Source organism: Triticum aestivum, chromosome 5A, assembly GCF_018294505.1.
Source record: "Triticum aestivum cultivar Chinese Spring chromosome 5A, IWGSC CS RefSeq v2.1, whole genome shotgun sequence".
Classification (NCBI taxonomy): Eukaryota; Viridiplantae; Streptophyta; class Magnoliopsida; order Poales; family Poaceae; genus Triticum; species Triticum aestivum.
The window spans coordinates 42466477-42486572 of NC_057806.1; the positions used below are offsets into that span (position 1 = coordinate 42466477).

The window sequence follows — 20096 nt, forward strand, 5'->3', positions numbered from 1 at the left end:
ATCGTTAAAGAAAGACCGGCCTTAGTGGTTGCATCCAAGTAGTCCGTGTCATCAAATTGTGCAGAATCAAATTCGAACCGAACCGAAGGATCGGAGTAAAGCTGCTACACACAATGAACGATTCCTAACCAAGTGGACGAATAACAACTTTTGTTGTCTCTATATATTTTGAGGCTGCAGCTAACTGCACTATATATACACATAGAGGGAGAACTGCTCCATCGTGCTACTTAGTACAACGTACTATACCAATTACCACTAGAGAATACACAGCACGTCAGGTTGACGCCAATGGAGTCGGGGGGAAAAGCACCTTCCGGGCCGCCAAAGGACAAGGAGGCAAAACCGGCGGTGGTGCAGCAGCACCCCAAGCTGCTGATGGCCGCCCGAAAGGGCCACTGGACACCGCTAAATGTTCTTATGGGCGCCACTCCGCCGGTGGTTCATGCTGTCCCGCCCGGAGGCCTCATCAACATCGTCATCGATGACGAGGAGGCCGACGTCGTCGATAATTCTGCAACGACGATCACCTTGGACGTGGAGCTGAACAACGTCCTCCATGTCGTGGCGTCCAGTGGAGACGGTGACGAGTTCCTGGAGAGCGCGAGGGGCATCTACTGCAAGGCCAAGCACCTCCTGGACGCACGCAACAAGAAGGGCGACACGCCCTTCCATTGCGCTGCCAGAGCTGGGATGCTGAAAATGGTCACTCACCTCATCTGTCTGGCGAAAGCTGAGGGCGGCGACGACAGGGTGAAGGCAGCACTGAGGAAGCAGAACGAGCAGGGGGAGACGGCTCTCCATGCGGCCCTCCGCTTGTCAGACAAGGAGACGGTTCGGGCAATGGTCCACGAGTTATGGGTCGCGGATCCAGAACTGACTCGTTTCCCTCTTGCAAGCGGCACGTCGCCACTGTACCTGGCCGTCTCGTTAGGGCGTGAGGATATTGCCGAGGGACTGCATGAGCAGGACCCGGGGCTCTCCTACTCTGGACCAAATGGACAAAACGTCTTGCATGTTGCCGTTCTCAGGAGCACAAGTGAGTTATACTATATGCTACTATATATATCATTCATCATAACACATCATGCATGGTAAAATCTGGTTTAAACTTGTTAGACTTTTAAACTCGATCGCCAATGTTATGTTTTTCATTTTCTGGTTGTTATTAAGATAATAGATCACCATTGCCTTGGTTATCCTTTAATTAATTTGACATGCATGTGTCCATCAGATATACCATTGAAACAACATATGAAAAGACCACTAAACCTCCCTCAAATTGATCTCTTTCGTGCACGTACTTTTCTTTTTGTCATGACAATGCAATTTTATTTAGTCGCAACTTTCGCCCATTACATAAATTGAATATGCTTAAGATATTTGTAAGACGATATGGGTTGATATAATGGTCTTAAAAGAGCCTCAAATTAGTAAAATTGAACACATAAATGAATATCTCTACCTTCCCTTATTGTAGGTTATCCATGTTGCATTTCCATGCAATTGCTACCTTCCGTTTGATCTTTGGAAACCTCTGGCTAGTTGGTGTTCACCAAATACAAACATATATGTTTTTCTTTCTTTATTACATATTTGCTACTCCCTCGGTTCTAGATGAGATGAAATTCTAGGTTTGTCCTAAGTCAAACTTGTTCAAGTTTAAGCATGTCCACAGGAAAATATGTTGAGAGCTATACAACATCAAATATGTAGTATAAAACATTCTTTTTGAAAGAACCTAATCGAACTAATTTTGTGTTCTAGATGTTAGTATATTTTTTGATAGGTTTGATCAAATTTAAGTAAGTTTGATTCCAGAGAAAGCTATGACTTCAATTAATTTAGAGCCGAGGGAGAATTTTTGAGTTGACTGTGATGATATACTGTCAAAATACATCCATGGGAAGAATTATATGGTGACCGAAATATAATTGTTTCGTAATGCATTGAGCAATAGCTGGACTTATATATGCTTGCATATTCTTGTATCTTAACTTTCTTCATAAAATAGTTGGACCTCATGCAGTGGTGGGGGTAGGGGGACCGGCAGGAGCTATATATGGCTTCCCCGATGATCCCACAGATGCACATAAATATGCTTAGATTTAGGGAGAGTACATGCATTAGTACAATTTGGTCACTGCCATCAAAAGTTGGACTCATTAGGGCATGTACAATGCATAGCCTCAAGGTGATGCCTCGCATGCCATGTAGGATCGGATATGACGTAAAGTAGGTTCGGATAGGGAAGCGGGATCCTCTCCAGGAGGCGGGTGCTTGAAGAAAAAAAGTGTGGTCCGGTGACAAAAGCTGAAAAGGTTGGAGTAAAAAGTAGAGATGCATGTGTACTAGAGTCTTTATTTTCTATTTCTTAATGAGGTCACTAGTGATAGCTTGCATTGGGGAGAAAAAATAAATGTAGATGCCTCAAATTACTTTTTATCATGAGCCATATGTAACCATATGCCACCATTGTACATGCCCTTAGGCTCCCTCAATCATTGATTCCTGGCTACTCCACCGAGCTCATGTGTCACTCTATCTACCTTTATTATAACATTTTTTGTGGGGTAACTTTATAATAACTGCAGGTATGACAAAAAATCTTCTGAAGTGGAACAAACACCTCAGCAAACAAGGGGAACAAACAAATGGGAGCACACCTCTACATTTTGCAGCCTCATGTGGGTTTCTTGAAACAGTAAAGTGTCTACTAGACGCTGAGGAATCTCTTGCATATCAGTGCGACAACAAGGGGTCATTCCCCATACATGAGGCGGTTAAGGAAAAGCAAGTCAGTGTAGTTTGCACCTTGCTCAAAATTTGCCCGGATTGCGCCCAGCTACGTGATGCCGAGGGCAAGACCTTCCTCCATGTAGCTGCCAAACAAGGCTACGCAAAACTATTTCCTCCTGTTTTACAGGTTTTGTTACAAGAAAAGCAGATGTTTGCAGCCATCATGAATATGCAGGATGATGATGGCAACACTGGGTTGCACCTTGCTGTCGAGGCCGGAATTTTAGAAACTGTGTGCTTTTTACTGTGGGACAAGGAAGTTATGTTAAATTTATCAAATAACGAGAGGGAAACTGCACTGGATCTTTCACAGCGCATGCGGACCCCAGGTGTCCTTTTTGGTTTGGTATGTGATCTAACTCCCTTAATGATGGGACCTGCATTACTTTATAGTATGCCTATGTTATTTAACTGAAATTTATATCAGAATAATAATATTCATAGCAAATATAGTTACACTATTTCAATAAATTTTGCATATAAATAGTCGTTGTTAGAAAAGTTTGAGTGCATGAATCTAAGAAGTTATATATATTTCAGAATGGAATCATATAAAAGGCAGTTTATTTTAAGTAGTTAATTTTATCATGGCTTTTTTTTGGCTAAAGATGCCTAATCCTGGACTTTAGTCATAAGTTTCATGTAAACTCCATCTTTAACAAATGAGTCTTACTGATTGCTACCCCACTATAGATCTCACCCCCATTGGTAAGAGGAGCCCCTCCATATCCATCTATACCTATACTAATATAAAAAGATCCAAAGAGGCAGATTCAACTGATCTCGACCATCAAACTAAGTCAATCCAACGACCTAGACTGCTCCAATGGCGAGCGTTAAACGTGTTTAACGTGCAATTAATATCATGCCAAATATTACACTAATCACAGGATTAATATATAACTAATAGCATACTGTACCTAATATCCGCGTGCAATTAATATATTGCTTAAATATTAACGTGCATTGCACGTGCGCATTTACTAGTTGGTAGAAATTAAAGGACCACCTGGCAACTTTGGCCGTTGCTACTCGCTCCTTTAGTTTATTTTTTTTGTCTCTAAGAAACTTGTGGTGCTTTGTGACCACTACTTTCACATAAAGGAGACCATGGACAAGTCGCCTATTGTTCTTCTCCTAGCTCTTCTAGATGACATTCTCTCTGTAAACTAATATAAGAAGACATTTTAGATCACTTATTGTCTCTAGAAAAAAAAACTTGTGGTGCTTTGTGACCACTACGTTCACATAAAGAGACCTTGGACAAGTCGCCTATTGTTCTTCTCCTAGCTCTTCTAGATGATATTCTCTCTGTAAACTAAACGTCGTTCATACTAAATGTCGTTTTTCACCGAAACTTTGTGCACCCACATAGAATGTCCGGATATACCAGCGGGATTTTTGTTCCGAATTTTTCAACTTTTCAAAATGTGTATTTAGACAATGGGTGCATATGCACCTACGAGCCAAAACACCGCGTCCGTGATATAAAATATGTAAACTAATATAAGACATTTTAGATCACTTACTGGAACAATGAACGTGTGTTACAACGAGATATAAATATTTGTGTTAGCTTTTGATTTAACTGTTCATAATAATGCGATTGTGTAAATAAATGTTTACCAAGTTCTGCCCATAAATTACCTTATATTTTGATCAGAAGTTTGGTAAGTAAATTAAAATGGAATTGGTTCAGAAGGTAAATAAATTAAGTTGATTCAATATCATAAAGGGAATGTTGGACAAAGGGGTGGTGGAAAGAAAGGTAAAATGGGAACTTTACATTCTTTTTAGTAGTACTAGAACAATGCCCGTACGTTGCAACGGGATATAAATATTCTAGTACGTTAGCTTGTGATTTACCTGTCAATAGTAATGCGATTGTGTAAATAAATGTTCATCAAATTATGTCCGTAAATTACCATGTATTTTGATTAAAAGTTTGGTAAGTAAATTAAAATGGAATTGGTTCAGAAGGAAAGTAAATTAAGGTGATTGATTATCATAAAATGGAAGGTTGGACGAAGGGGTGGTGGGGAGAAAGGTGAAATGGAAACCTTACGTTCTTTTTAAGTAGTAGAGATTACTGGAACAATGAACGTGTGTTACAACGAGATATAAATATTTGTGTTAGCTTTTGATTTAACTGTTCATAATAATCCGATTGTGTAAATAAATGTTTACCAAATTCTGCCCATAAATTACCTTATATTTTGATCAGAAGTTTGGTAAGTAAATTAAAATGGAATTGGTTCAGAAAGTAAATAAATTAAGTTGATTCAATATCATAAAGGGAATGTTGGACAAAGGGTGGTGGAAAGAAAGGTGAAATGGGAACCTTACATTCTTTTTAGTAGTACTAGAACAATGCCCGTACGTTGCAACGGGATATAAATATTCTAGTAAGTTAGCTTGTGATTTACCTGTACATAGTAATGCGATTGTGTAAATAAATGTTCATCAAATTATGTCCGTAAATTACCATGTATTTTAATTAAAAGTTTGATAAGTAAATTAAAATGGAATTGGTTCAGAAGGAAAGTAAATAAAGGTGATTGATTATCATAAAATGGAAGGTTGGACGAATGGGTGGTGAGGAGAAAAGTGAAATGGAAACCTTACGTTCTTTTTAAGTAAGTAGAGATAGTAGAGATTAGTTTACAAAGGAAGTAGTTATGTTGCCAAATCTGGTTGTCAACACCTTTATGCACATGGAAACAAATTCTCTGCACATATATATTTTTTTAGGGAAACAGCAGGACTCTGCTACGTATTTTTATTAATTTCAAATAAAAGAATACAAATAGTCCAAGTAAGAGAAAAAGAACCTCTGCACATATATTAGAAGACTGCTGTTGAATGCTATCACGCTAATTACTATCTTTCTTTCTTTTTGCAGGGCCGACGGGTTTCGATCCACAAACGTTTAGTGCATGCTGATGCTCAGTACGGTGTTCATAGTAAAACCCGCATCCCTGAACTAAATGAGGAGAAGGAAGAGAAAAGGATCTCGGATTCGACACAGACCATTGGCGTTGTGTCAGCGCTACTCGTGACGATTTCCTTTGCGGTAGCTTTCACCATACCCGGAGGCTATCGAACAGATGATGACCCTAAGGTCGATAATATTAAGGGCGGCATGCCGGTGCTTGTCGCAAGCCACTCTCTTCAGGCATTCATTATCGCCAACAACCTGGCGTTGCTCTGCTCCGCCATGGCCACCATCAGCCTCATGTACGCCGGAGTGACCACTGTCGACATCAGCATGCGCATGAAAGCCTTCGTCATGTCCATTTTCTTCCTCAACAGCTCAGCCCGAACGCTGGCCGCGGCGTTTGCGTTGGGCATGTACGCGACGCTGGTTCCCGCCGCTGGAGCAGCAGTTACTCTTACGGTTATAGGCACCACTATTACGCTGCTTGACGTTGCTTGGTTCACGTACATGACATCCAAGGATCAGCTAGTGCTTCGGAAGAGGATGGGTGTTGGCGTGGCGTTGAAACGGTTTACGCTTTTGGTCCTACGTGGGGCGTTGGCGTGTCTATGGCCGTACGTCATAATCGCCGGTTTCTTAGCCTATATTACATTATGGAGTAAGTGAAATTAATTCAAGAGGGCATGCTCAACGTGCTACCCTGATTCATAGTAATGATTTTATGTTTCCTAGTCTACTTCAGGGACAGTAGTTTTTGGTACTGTATTTCTTTTCCCCCCGTGTGTGGTGTAGCTAGGTTTGCTCGTCACTTACCCCGCAAAAAAAAAAAGGTTTGCTCGTCACTTGATTCTTACTGATCTATGTTTGCTCCAGCCTTCAGGGATGCACATTGCTTCTTGTATCACGGGAAGTTCGTAAATTTTACTCCATCTGTTTCTAAATATATGTCTTTTTAGAGATTTCAATATAGACTACATACGGATGTATAAACGTATTTTAGAGTGTTGATTCACTCATTTTGCTCTGTAGATAGTTCATACTGAAATCTCTAAAACGACTTATATTTAGGAACGTAGGGGGTATTACCTTCATAGATTTAGTTGATGAGTGGTTGTAATTGTTTCCTGCTACTTTTTTTTGGAAAAAACTTCCGTTCTATTCACAGTAAATCATAAAACTACTACAAATTGGGATAGTATTCCAGAAAACTACCACTTTAACAATATTTTCCAAAATCTACCACAAAGTTGGTTTTTTATTTCATAAAACTGCCATGTTGCACTGATGACCATGTTGGTTAATTTTAAGCGTGATTATGATATTTTAGGTCCACTCGCCAGGTCTGACATGGCATAAGTCATTACCACTATATTGGACCGTTAGGTTGACCATTATGACAGGTGAAGCCCACATGTTGGTACCTACAAAAAATAAAAAAGCAATCGGGTCCCTATAAGTTTTTAAAAAACAATAAAGTCTTTGTAATTTTTTTAAAAGGCAACCGGGCCCCTGTATGTCTTTAAAATAGGCAATCGAGTCACTGTAAGTTAAAAAAATCAATCGGGTTCCTTTTAGTGTTTTTAAAAAAGCAATCGGGCGCTTGTGCGTCGGGCATGGTGGTGGCCGGCCATGGCTGCAGTGGCCTTGGCTATGTGCAAGGCGTGTTGGTGACTAGCCATGGCTACGGCGGCTATGGTGGCCGGTCATGGCTGGACCGATCGTGGTGGTTGCTAGCCGTGGTGGCTAAACCACATGGTCAGTTGGGTTTGTTGAAATCAAAGACCAACTTGTAATATGTTTTTGGAAATTTTGAGTAAGTGGTAGTTTTCCGAACCCTATAGCTCGAATTGTGGTCGATTTATGCTATTTACTCCGGTACAAGGAACACTAAAAATAATAAAAATAACATCCAGGTCCACAGACCACTTATCAATTTTTTCTGTTGCAGTTAGATCACCCTAGAATATATTTTTACCAAGTGATGGCAGTGCATCAGATGATGATGTAGACGATTTTCGTGGCGAGTCTCTGCCAAATGGTTTAGCGAAAAGAAAGTTAACAAACAAGGAAAGGTTGGCCCTTTTACTACAAGGAGATAAATTTGATGATAACCAGGACATGGAGATAACATTCAACATGGAGTTTGAGGACCTCAGCAAACGTATGCTTGAGAGAAAGAGCACGAAGACGAAGACTGTCTGGGAGATGCATCAAGAAAAAATGAAGAAGTGGAAAGCTAGGAAGCTGTGTTTTGATTTTACGCCGAAAAAACGGATTTCAGCCAAATCGGCCTCGGGCGAAATCTATCTTTCGACGAAATATTGGTCCAATTTGACAAATTTTGGTCAAATTTTAGTCAAATTTCGGTTTTGGTGCAAAAGGTTATAACATAAAACGCACGAGTAAGAAGGGCAAAAAGGGCATGGATTGTGTCGAGGACAAACTTCCTGAAATCAATATTAGCACAGACGACCCGAGGTTCTCAGCCATGTTGACGAATCATCTGTATGCATTGGATCCTACTAATCCCCAGTTCAAGAGGTACCACCAGATTTCATAATGGTCATTTCCCTATCCTGCTAGTGCTAGTTTATAATCTGCTTGGCCTCCATAGTGTTAATTTATGCTTAGGCTTAGTTTGGCAGCACAGTTTTTGAAAAACCGAAGTATCCTAAAACCATAGTTTTCTTATGTGTGGGGAACAAATACCCTGGTTTTTAAAACCATAGTTTTTCTCAATTTTGTCAAGTCCACTGAAGCATTTGGCCGACGTTATTTTGCTGCAGTTTTTGCTGATAACTACATGGCTGAATAGCATGTGCTAACTCATCAACACCTAAAAAGCAACACCACCGGATTAATCAGCGTGTGTACGACCGGATTAATCACCTGCAGCTACATGGCCATGCACGAGGTCAACCTCCTGTGTACGAGTGTGCTCCAATGACCAATCTAGTATTTAGCAAGCTAGCTTTGTTCGAGACGGGCAGAAAGCATTCGGCAACCAGTGAATTCATTTATGAAATATATGACAGATAGATGAGTCGGCGGCGGTGGCCACTGGATTTTCTGATCAGTACGTAGATGGCGGTGTCGACAGGCTGAGCACTCTCCCAACGACTTCGCTTGGTTCAGTTTTAAAAAAAGTGGCCGGGGCCTCTTTTTTAAATACTGCAGAAAAACTACAGTATCAAATATACCACAGTATATTAAACGACAGTGATTTTTGAGCCAAACTAATGTGAATAGATTTGTACAGGAGTGCCACCTTCATGCGAAAACAAGCCAGGAAGAAGGGGGCGCATGCAGATGAAGGCACGTTGGACAGTGAGCCACCTATGGAGGAACCACCTCTGGGGAATCCAGATGACGCATCTTCTAAGAAGATGAATCGGAAACACAGGGGCGTAAGAAAACATCAACGATTCTGGTCGAGTCTCGATGGCTCCTGCGACCCCGCGCCCGCCGGCGGCGGCGCCCCATTGATCTCCTTCCACCGGCCACCATTCCAGCCGGCGTGACCAGATCCGGGATGCTCTCCGCCTCCTCTCTCAGATGCACTCCTTCACCCCTCCAGGCTCTCGCTGAGCTGCCCATGGCTCTCGCGTCCGCGTCGTCGTCTCCGGCTCCGTCGGCCGCCTCGGCTGCTGCTGCCGCGCTGGCCGCGGCTGCACTTGCCGCCCGCAGGGTCGCCCCAGCAGCTGGTGGCCGTCTGTCCCACGCCGGACTCTCGCCGAGGCCGGATGTGGCAGCATCTCCGATGGCGCATTCCAGCTTGCGCTCCCTGCTGAGCCCCCGTCCGGCCGGCGTCGCCGCGTTGTCCGCCCTAGACGTCGCGCATACTGCTCCAGATCGTGCCCCTGGCTTGCTGGATGGAGGGCTTGGGTGTCTTCCGTCCCCGGCCTGTGCTGACGCTGCTCCTGCCAGCGCCGCGCCATCAACCCCGACTGCTGCTGTGGCACCGACGGCGGCCACTCCCGCACCACCGGCCGCCGCCCTTGCTGCCCTGGCCGCGGTTCCCTCTGCGGGCACCTCCGCCGGTTTGCTGCTGCCGCCCTCATCGTCAGCCCCTGTTCAGACGGACCTGGAAACAGAAACTCTGCTGTGCCCCTCCTACGGACAGCTGGGTGCCCCTGCCCAGGTGGATGGGGGGCTGACTCCTCAAACGTTGTTGCTGCCTTCGATGTCGGTCGTGTCGGCGCTTGTGACAGATGTGGCGACAGGAGTGCAGGGAGCTCCCAATGCTCTGGCAGAGCCTCCAGAGAAGTTGGGCTCTCCTATGCTTGGTCCATCTTTAGTGTCTGCATGCAACGGCCTCTCTACTGCCACCGCCGCTATTGTAGCCGGGGCGGGCTGGGTGCATGTGAGTCGGGGGCGACGTTCCGGCCGACGAGCTCCCCTCGAGCCGTCGAGGGAAGGTCTCGAGCGTAGCCTCGCCTTCAAGCGTTGGGCTCGAGGAAGGTGCTTTCGTTGCCTCGAGCGTGGCCACCAAGTCAGTGCTTGCTGTGATCCATTCAGATGCATTCGCTGTCGTCGCCCTGGTCATCGAGAGAGGTTCTGTCGTGCTCGCTCTCCGGTTGCTCGCGATCGCTCTCCGGTCGCTCGTGGTGGCTCTCCGGTCGCTCGTGGTGGCTCTCCGGTCACATGTGCTCCTCGTCAGCGGAGCCGCTCCCCGCCCGTCCAGCCTTGTCCTTCGCTGGCCAGGAGTTGGGTTGAGGTTGTGGGCCACTCGTCGTTGTGTGTGTCGGTGCCGCCAAGGTCTCAATCTGGGTGTTGCAAGGATTCCAATGTCTGCACCTCTTTGGTGTCTGCTTTGGAGTCGCAGCTTGCCCTGCTGCGCACGGAGCTCCTTCAGGAGGTTGAGCTGCTCCGCACTGAGCTTCGCGACGCTCTAGCCAAGTTTGAGGTTGCATCGGTTGTGCCTTTGTTGCCTGAGCTCCAGGTTGGTTCCATTGATGAGGATGCTGAATGTTGCTTTGGAGATTTTTCTCCTCGTGCTCTGCATGTGACGCCGCTTGTTCGTGGGAATGCGGTTATCACGGAGGTCGTAGCTCCAGTTCTGCAGATTATGCCTGAGTTGCAGGAGCTTTGTGGGGAATCATCTATGGTGTTACCGATGGAGTTGAGCGCATTGGAGTCCTTGGTGGTGGCCATGCCACCTTCACTACCACCGTCAGAGTCCTATCAGTCGCCCGCCATTCCGGGTTGTGGAGACTTGGTTGGTTCTGTCAATGCCTCATCTATGGCCATTGTGCATGTGGCGTCTTTGAGTGGCGGGGTTGATCAGATAGGTGTGTTGGCACCTAACTCTGAGGCTCTTTCATGTGACCAACTGGAGACGCCTGAGTCCATCGTGCCAGTGGCACCCGTGACTGATGATGTTGAGGCGGTTGGTGCGTTGGCGCCTGATCCTTCGGAGCCCAACCAGTCGCTCGCCTCTGTTGAGCGTGGAGGTTCAGATGTTGCAATCACCCACTCTCATGTGACCATTGGGCAGGTTTCTGTGCGTGACAAGTTCAATGCGATTCTCTTCGAAATAGAGCTTCACAGCTTACTCAAACGTTTGGAGAGGGTGAGCCCTGGATCTAGCAAGGCGATTGTGGAGGAGGCTCTCAGGAGCAAAGGAAAAAAGAGTGACGCCACAAGAAAGGCTTCCGCAGCTGCTTGATGGATGGTTACCAGTCTCTTGGGTTGTCCTTATGGTCTGGCTTGTCTTCGTGGATTTGGTGGTGCCCGTGGTTTTCGGCAGAGTTACTCTCGTTGGGGTGTCTTCATGTTGTAACAATGTGCGGGTTGGTGGACGTTAGGTGTTGGGTATGGTGGTCACTCTGTGAGTAGTCCACCTGTAGTTGGTCTGTATTGGTTTTCGCCTGATTTTCCGTTAATAAACTGGGCAATTCTCTTCTGCTTAATTAATTGATAAGGCAAATATTTTGCCTCCGTTTCGAAAAAAAATCAAAAACACCATGTAGGGTGTCCATGGAGAAACTGCAGATGCTGTCTGCTGTTAATTCTATCAAAAGGAACCTTACCAGGTTCAAGAAAACAAGCAAGAGTGATCCATAGAGAAGCTGTTTTGTTTTGTTTTGCTCTAATACATCTTTTTCCTTTTGGTTGAAATGCATCTGAAGTTATTTGTACTAGAATAGCTTTATAATATAAAGCGGGAGGAAACTTTTTTTCGGTATTTGTACTAAAATAGCTTGAAGGTTACAGCTTGAAGGTCATCTTCTTTGCTGAAAAATTGTATATTCTCTGGCACTCGCACGTGTTACAGCTTAGTCATTCTCTGTGCCATTCGCTGCTCCGGGAATCATCCTGATCCATACCATTTTTCATTTTCCCCTTGAATTTATATTCACCTTGTTGGAATAAGCCGTGGCGCGTAGTATGGTCGGACTCGTCGGGCACGTCGGATGCGCGCGGGACGTGCGAGACACACTGATGGTGTCGGGCTCGTCAGGCGCGTCGAGTGCGCGCGAGATGGACGGGACGCAGCGGAAGTGTGGCGTACGTGTGTATATGGCGATGTGTGGCCGTGTCAGATTCGTAGGCGCGTGTGTGCGTGAGTCTGTGTGCGTACGTGTGTTGGAGTTAGTTAGCTTGACGTGCATGTGGCGTGGAGCTAGGAGCTGTGCATGCACCATGCAGTTGGCCGTTGCGATCAGATGGATCGAGCCGCGTCCAGCGCGTTTGTGCGTCGCGTGAGGCCGAGCGGATCGCATGCAGCAGCCAGTAGTTCGTGCGTGTGTGGGCGTTAGAAGCTTGGGCGCTGCGTCGCTGCCGAGGGCTACAAAGCCGGTTGTAATCATGTTTGTAGAGAAGCAGTTGGTGCTTTGGAATAGTGTAACGGGGCTGTGTGCGGCCGGGTGAAATCCAGTGTATCCTTCTCCGTTTTCTTCTGCGCTTCTCCTTCTTTTATCTTCATCCATTCGTATGAGAGAGCGGTTCCAACACACCCTACAAGGCCCTAGATCAAACAGCTCTGGGCTACAACACACAGTCACACCATTAATGTTTACGGGCTGTTTTTTGGAAGGGTCCCGATAACTGCCACACGTGTGGTGTATCGGGTAATTGTGCCACACGTCTCGTGTGGCATGAACAGCAACCAGCCCACACACCTACGTGTGGGCAAAACAACTAATACCCACACACATCTTTTTTTCCCTCCTGAACCCTCTCACACGCGTGTGTGTGGGCGAAGTTGATAACGCCCACACGCCCGTATGTCAGGCCTCGTACCCTTCTGGTCCCGCACGCGATGCGTGACGCCCATCGCGCGCCCGCAGTTGCCATGGTCCAGACCCTCGTCCATGTTCGTTTATCTGCAGTTGCCATGTCGCTGAACTACGGTTGCCATGTCGGACAACTGCAGTTGCCATGGTTGCTCAACTGCAGTTCCCATGTATGGTCTGATCTAATGTAGTTATCATGATTTCATAACTTTAGGAGTTGCCACATATTAACACTAGGCGGTTGAGAGAGTTGCCATGTGCTCACAAGCATGCTAGGGCAGTTGCCATGTAAAAAGGAAGAGTTGCCATCTGCTTACGTGCACGTTAGGGCAGTTGCCATGTACTTGCACGTTGGGGCAGTTGCCATGTACCATGCAAAAACACATGGCAACTCGGTAAAAGACAGTTGCCATCTGCTTACGTGCACCCTAGACAGTTGCCGTGTACCATGCAAAAACATATGGCAACTCGGGTAAAAAAAGAGAGTTGCCACCTGCTTATAAAGCACACTAGAGGCAGTTGCCATGTGCGCTGCAAAAACACATGGCAACTAGCAGCTTACGTGTGGGAGAGGAGACGGGCGTGTGGGCGAGATGGCAAATGGCCACACACCAACCCTTGTGCGTGAGTGAAAACTGGTGTGTGAGTGAACTGCTAAACGCCCACACACCGACCCCTCCATGTGGTAAAACGGATGTGTGGGCGAACTATGTCACACACCACAAAGACGCCTTATCCTACGTGGCACAGAAAATCAGCCAAATTGTGTCAAGATTCGTGCATATAGTACTGGACGGTGATAAATGCGTGTGGTCGAGATGGTCAACGCCCACACGTGTGGGCGTTAACATTTCCGTTTTAGAAAGCAAAGTATACATATTTCCTTATTTTCTCAGAGTTACTTCTAGTATTATTTGAGTCCTCTTTTGATTTACTGATTACTTCCTTATTTGATTTACTGTTTACTATTACTTATTTGATATTTTGGACCTACATGCCACGTTTCGGCTGGTTTGCACCTTAACTTTTTTCTTTTAGCATGCATAGAGTAAGGTTCATTTTAAGCCTTTAACTTGTAGAAGTTAGGTAATGCGGATCTTAAACCTTGATTCCCTAAAATTAGCACCATGCACCATCAAATCCTAGTCTAATTTGAACCTTGTGGCCGTTTGAGGCCAAAAATGCTGATGTGGTACAATCTTCTGGGCTGCTGCTTTTTTCTCCTCGTCCGTTCTGATTGATTTCTGTTCAGACAATTGAATATACCGGTGGATGTCGGTATGTTGAATGACATGATTGGCCGCTGATGATGTTTCTTAGTGGATTGGCGGTTTACGCGATGAAGTTTGGGAGCTGTATTCTGAAGAAAATGTGCGGGGTCCGGTTGGGTCACGTTTTTTCTTCTCTCTCTTGTCCGGTCACTGACCGGGCGCGTCCGTGTGTGTATGAGGGATGGTTTGAGGCGTCCGGCTGTAGATGCTCTTAGTTGTTTATATAGACATGAAATGCACAGATTTTGTCAAAAAAGGTGTACAAATAGATGATTAGAGAGCAGTGAATAAAATATGTGTGCCAAAATTAATAGATTGAACATTGCAATATTGTGATGTCATATATTGTTCTTTCTATAAAATCATGTTTGTCTATACTATATTAACGCTAAACTAAGGACGTGTGTAGAATAGCTTATCACACTCCTAGTAATGCCATATACAAAAATATAGTAACACAACATATAAGATATAGTAATTTTTGTAAAAAATATAGTAAATTACAAACTTTGATAGTAACAAATTTATTTTAGAATTACTATATTTTATACATTGTTTTACTAGATTTGTATATACCGTTACTAGGGATGTAGAATAAGCTATTCTACACTCACGCCGATGCAGTTTCTGTTCCATGCGAGTAGAATGATTGAATCTTAATGAAATTCATCATGTTTTATTATTTTGATTATGTCCAGCTCTTATTTCACCATTTATATGCCATTTTGTCTATTCCAACATGAACAACACATATGCATGTTATAGGCTGAAATAAGGGTTTTTTGACATAATTGCCAAGCCGAGGGGGCTTTCTGCAAAACTATTTTTTCGGCCTCTCACCAAGCTCACGAATACACAAGGATAATTGAAGCTTATTTTTTTACTGAGAGAGCTCTAGGGTAGCAGAGAAATGCGGCCATTTCGCATGAAAGGGATTTGGAGCCTCCTTACTTGTTGGCTTTCACTTTGCACTTGGTTTATCTCTATCATGGAAGATTCCTCGCCGTCGTCTATAGTTTTTCCTCGCAAGAGGTTTTCACATAAATCCTTGTGTTCCCCCTTCATTTGGTGTTTCTTTTGCCATATTGGTTGCTGCTCAAGTGTTTGCTTGCTATTGGTACCTACTGCTCAAGTTCGGTATGTTTTGGTTGTGTAGACATTTGAGACATGACATACATGTGTTCTTTAATATGTTGATGAATATGTTGGGGTATTAATGTTGTAATGAGCTGCTCTTACAAGTATATTGTTGTGGTGAACATTGGCTAGCTTGGTTCTTGTGGATTTCGTAATATGGTTCAGATTTTCTATATACAGACAAGTTATTTGCTGAAATGCTTGTGAAAAACTAGCTCGTTATTTCTTTCTCGCTTCCGCTTTGTTCTTCCAAAACTTTCAGTGTAGGAGGGTAGACTTTTTGTAAATCTGGCGGAGGTATACCCCTCTATCTGTGTGATAGCTAAACCCCATAGCATCAAGATCTAAGATCTATGCTAGCTTAATATCCTCACTTCACATAAACGTCCCATTTTGCCCCTCCACTACTAGACTTGTCCATTTTGAAACTCCGCAGAGCCCATAATAAACTCCGCGAAATCTTCACGAGTGCCAAACTCGGCGAACAACACTCGGCAGGACGGGCCCCGACAAACATTAAATCTGTCGACTTCTTTCTATCGCAAACTCAACAAATAAACCAACATTGTTTGCCAAGTTCCACCTTCAGGAAAACTCAGCAAAGCACACCGTCAAACGAGACAGGAGGTTAACGGAATGTCTGCCAAGTTGCTTATCAATGTCGAGTCCAATTTTGAATCAAACTCGACAGATATAAACTTTGCGAGTTCCCGATAGAATAAACTGGGTAAAGTTTTGAAACTCGGCACAAAACCAGATTCTAGTAGAGGTCTGAAATAAAATAATTTATAAAACTGGAACTTTGTAGGTTACAAAATATTAGAAGTACATATTGTGCAGACAACATTTTCTATTTCGGTGTCGGATAAATATTTATATTTTTCTCGAAATAAACTATGTCAACTTCAAGTATTTACGTTGCAAAAAAATTCCAATTTGAGCTTTAAAATTGGAGTTTTTATATTTTTCTTTTAAGATTTATATAAGAAAAAATTGTACGCATGAACTGGATGGACGTGTAGCTGCACTCCCTGGTTATGTCAGGATACGCACACAAGACCATATGGATATCATCACGGGCGTCTCTCTCATCTAACTTGTCGAATAGCTAGGATAGAGGAGGTTGTGTTGACACCCCCCTTAGGGATCATCACACAAAGAAGAGTAATGCTAAAAGACAGATAGCTTTTCGTCCTCCTCTTGCAAGGTGATTACGAAAAGCTTTCCTCCCCTCGATCTTCACCAGCGAGCCCGTGGATTCGCGCCCCCCCCCCCCCTCCGCCGCCGCTCCGGCGGCCGGTGGCGGGGAGGGGATTTCTGGTGCCTCAGATCCGGCTAGCAGATAGGTAGGGTTTTAGTCTTCGTAGGGGCGATGTTTGGAGATGGCAGCGCTTCTTCTTTGAGTCAGTCTTCCGGACTCGTTGGTTGGCCGAATGGAGCGGATTAGACGGAGTTCTGGCGTAGATTCCAGCCAGCTCCTCAGGGCAGCGAGGTTAGGGTTTTTTGTCGTTCGTATGCAACGGCGATATTTGTTGTTAGGTTCTTCAGAGCGATTCAAGAATTCAATGGCGATGACTGTGGTTTTGGGGCGCTGGTCCTTAGCGACACGTGCACGAAGACCTCCCAGCTATTATCGACAAGGTTAGGCTGGCTCTAGTATGGGAGCGGCGACAACGGTGCGTCGGCAGCTCGTTCCGGTGACAGCAATGGTCGTTGGGTGGTCCATGGACCTCGACGTAATTTTATTATATTTGAGGTGTTTTGTACTTCCAGTGAATCTTTATAATATAGATCTGATCCTTTTTGCAAAAAAAAGAGAATAGGATAGAGGAGAACTTACAAAAAGTTGAGCTCCAGGCCTTATCAACAATACATTCCATTAGATCATGGCCCCTTTGGTATCAGGTCACCGCATCGCCATATTGCAATCCAAATATTCGATGCTCCACACTAGGCCCATACGTGTAGCCGCCCAAATTAAAGGAGCTCGGGATTTATCCGAACCCACCCGTATCACCTTTTTCCCGGGTCAAATTGCTCGAAGCTCATCGTGCCCGTGCACATTTCCATGGCTATATATGCAGGGCTCCCCTATGACCAGCTCAAAGCAAGCCAGCACAGCTCAAAGCCTCGTATACAAGAGCTAGCTAGAAGCGATCGTATTATTAATCGAGCTCACTAGCACTAGCACTAGCACGAAACTTGATGGAGCAGGTGACGAAGCTAGCGGGGCAACGGGCGGTGGTGATCTTCGGCACGAGCTCCTGCTGCATGTGCCATACGGTGACGAGCCTCCTCCGAGATCTCGGGGTGAACCCGATGGTGGTGGAACTAGACGAGGACCCTAGGGGGAAGGAGATGGAGAAGGCGCTGGTGCGGCTCCTCGGCCGGAACCCTGCTGTGCCGGCGGTGTTCATCGGCGGCAGGCTCGTCGGATGCACCGACAAGGTCATGTCCCTTCATCTCGGCGGCAAGCTTGTCCCACTGCTTCGTAATGCTGGTGCTGTATGGGTGTAGTGCATGGGAGGATTTTGTTGTATATATTCGGCCTGATGTATTAGGCATTTGGGCGCCAGAGAATAATGTAATACACGTATGGAAACCGTGCAGGTCTTTTTTACTGTACAGATGGGAGTACATGTTCCTGTCAAAGTGTTAAGCACTATAATTAGTGGTGTTTTAAAAAAAGCATTATTATTAGTGCTGTGTTAATTCAAACTTTCTAACAGTTGACCAAATTTATACTATTAAATAAACAGTACCCAATAAATACAACATGAAAACATATTACATATGGATCTATAATGATACATATTCGGTATCGTGAATGGTGATATTTTTTCTGTAACCTTGCTCAAACTTCAAAATTTTAGACTTAAGACAACGCTATTATGTGAAGTTTAAAAACGTGTTTTTTTCTCTCTTGAGAACAAACAGGGCGGGCACATGAACTTTAAAATTTTAAAATTTGATATTTGAACTTTCAAAATTTTAAACATCTGAAATTTTGGACTTATAAAAATGCAAAACTTTCTAAATTGCAATGAACTTTGCACAGAAATGAAATAATATGGAAAAACACATGTGTGGGCTCCTCCAGCTCCTCAGAAAAGCGTGTGGCAGCCCCACACGGGTGTGGTGCTCCCCTGACCAGCACAGACTAAACCTTTGCGTTCACGATGACCCCTCAAGTACATTGCCAATCATTGGCCGGCAAACGCATAGGGTGCGATTACTCTTTCATTCTTCTAGTTTTCTAGTCGGTCATATCAAGAAGAAAAGCTAGCTACGGGATCTCTTTCATATTCAAAAATGTATATTTTTAAAAAAACTGACCACATTTTTTTAAATGTTTGGCTATTTTAGAAATGGTCTTAAATTCAAGTTTGTTGACCAATTTTAAAATTATTCACCAATTTTAAATTCTTGTGTATTTTATAAAATGTTCATGAATTTTAAAATTATTTGTGTATTCTTTAAAAAAATTTAAATCTGGAAAGAGATTGTGATTTCTAAAAGAGGTAAAAATATATGAAAAAAGAAAAAAAAGAAACTATCTAAAGAAAACCGCCTAAAAATACAGATGAAACAAAAAAAATATTACCCTCGAAACCGTGTCTCCAAGCATTTAACTGGGCCAACTCATGGATGATCGCTCTGAGCGTTTGGGTGACATGGTCGCTTTGAGAGGGACTCCCAATATCAATAGTTGAGGAGTACTCGTTGCAAAGATCACTGCAACTTCCCTGGTTGCGACAAGTAGCGTATATGCAGCGTGTCACTTGTCACAATCTGGGAGTTTCCCTTTTTCGTAGATTCGTTTATTCAAAACGTTTTATCTCTCAAACGGTGCATCCAAATCTCGAACCGCTTTCACCATTGGATTCCTCATGTAGAGATCTTCAAAACTAGATCCCATGTTGATAGGTTTTGACGAACTTTTTTTCATGAAAAAAAAACGGACAAAAAACCGAACCGAGAGCACAGGTTTTTTCCCTTTCCGAAAGACGCACGCCCGTGCCTCTCACGAAATCACAACCGTGCCTCTTGTGAAAGCAAAACCGTAACTCTTGCAGAAGGAAAAAAAAAGAAAAAATGTGTTTTTTTCATTTCCGAGGAGGAGGCACGGCTGTGACTCTCGCGAAAGCACAACCATGCCTCTCGCGAAGCAAAACCGTGACTCTCACGAAAGAAAAAAAAACAGAAAACGTGTTTTTTTTCGTTTCCGAGAGGCACGGCCGTGATTCTCGCGAAAGCACAGCAGTGCCTCTCACAGAAGCAAAATTGTGACTCTCACGAAAGAAAAAGAAAAACAGAAAACGTGTTTCTTTTTTCCGTTTCCGAGAGGCACGGCCATGACTTTCGCTAAAGCATAACCGTGTCTCTCGCGGAAGTAAAACCGTGACTCGCAAAAGGAAAAAAACGGAAAACAAGTTTTTTTTTTTTGTTTCCGAGAGGTACGGCCGTGACTATCGGGAAAGCACACCCGTGCCTCTTGCGGAAGTATAGCCGTGACTCTCGCGAAAGGAAAAATAACAGAAAACACGTTTTCTTTCATTTCCGAGTGGCACGGCCGTGAGTCTCGCAAAAGTAAAACCGTGCCTCTCACGTAAACAAAACCGTGACTCTCGCGAAAGGGAAAAAACGTGTTTTTCACGCAAAAAATTCAATTTTTTTATCGAAAAGCTAAGGAAGACCGGTGGAAAACTAAAA

At 44.3% G+C, this 20096-nt stretch overlaps 2 protein-coding genes across 2 annotated transcripts; both read left to right on the forward strand.

Annotated features, from left to right (window-relative positions):
* Positions 1–215: 215 nt before the first annotated feature.
* LOC123106500 (protein ACCELERATED CELL DEATH 6) lies at positions 216–6568 on the forward strand. Its single transcript, XM_044528650.1, has 3 exons — positions 216–1039; positions 2595–3145; positions 5702–6568. Exons 1-3 carry the CDS (start codon positions 292–294, stop codon positions 6401–6403), a joined length of 2001 nt encoding a protein of 666 aa, XP_044384585.1. The 5' UTR covers positions 216–291; the 3' UTR covers positions 6404–6568.
* Positions 6569–17505: 10937 nt separating this feature from the next.
* LOC123106501 (glutaredoxin-C1) lies at positions 17506–18026 on the forward strand. The gene has a single exon (XM_044528651.1). The coding sequence runs from the start codon at positions 17589–17591 to the stop codon at positions 17898–17900; it is 312 nt and encodes a 103-aa protein (XP_044384586.1). The 5' UTR covers positions 17506–17588; the 3' UTR covers positions 17901–18026.
* The last annotated feature ends 2070 nt before the right edge of the window (positions 18027–20096 follow it).

Bases quoted from the DNA above. Each gene is read 5' to 3' on its own strand.
- LOC123106501 (XM_044528651.1), top strand. From the start codon at position 17,589: ATGGAGCAGGTGACGAAGCTAGCGGGGCAACGGGCGGTGGTGATCTTC.
- LOC123106500 (XM_044528650.1), top strand. From the start codon at position 292: ATGGAGTCGGGGGGAAAAGCACCTTCCGGGCCGCCAAAGGACAAGGAG. The intron at 1,040-2,594 runs GTGAGTTATACT...TAATAACTGCAG, and splicing joins TGCCGTTCTCAGGAGCACAA to GTATGACAAAAAATCTTCTG. The intron at 3,146-5,701 runs GTATGTGATCTA...TTCTTTTTGCAG, and splicing joins CAGGTGTCCTTTTTGGTTTG to GGCCGACGGGTTTCGATCCA.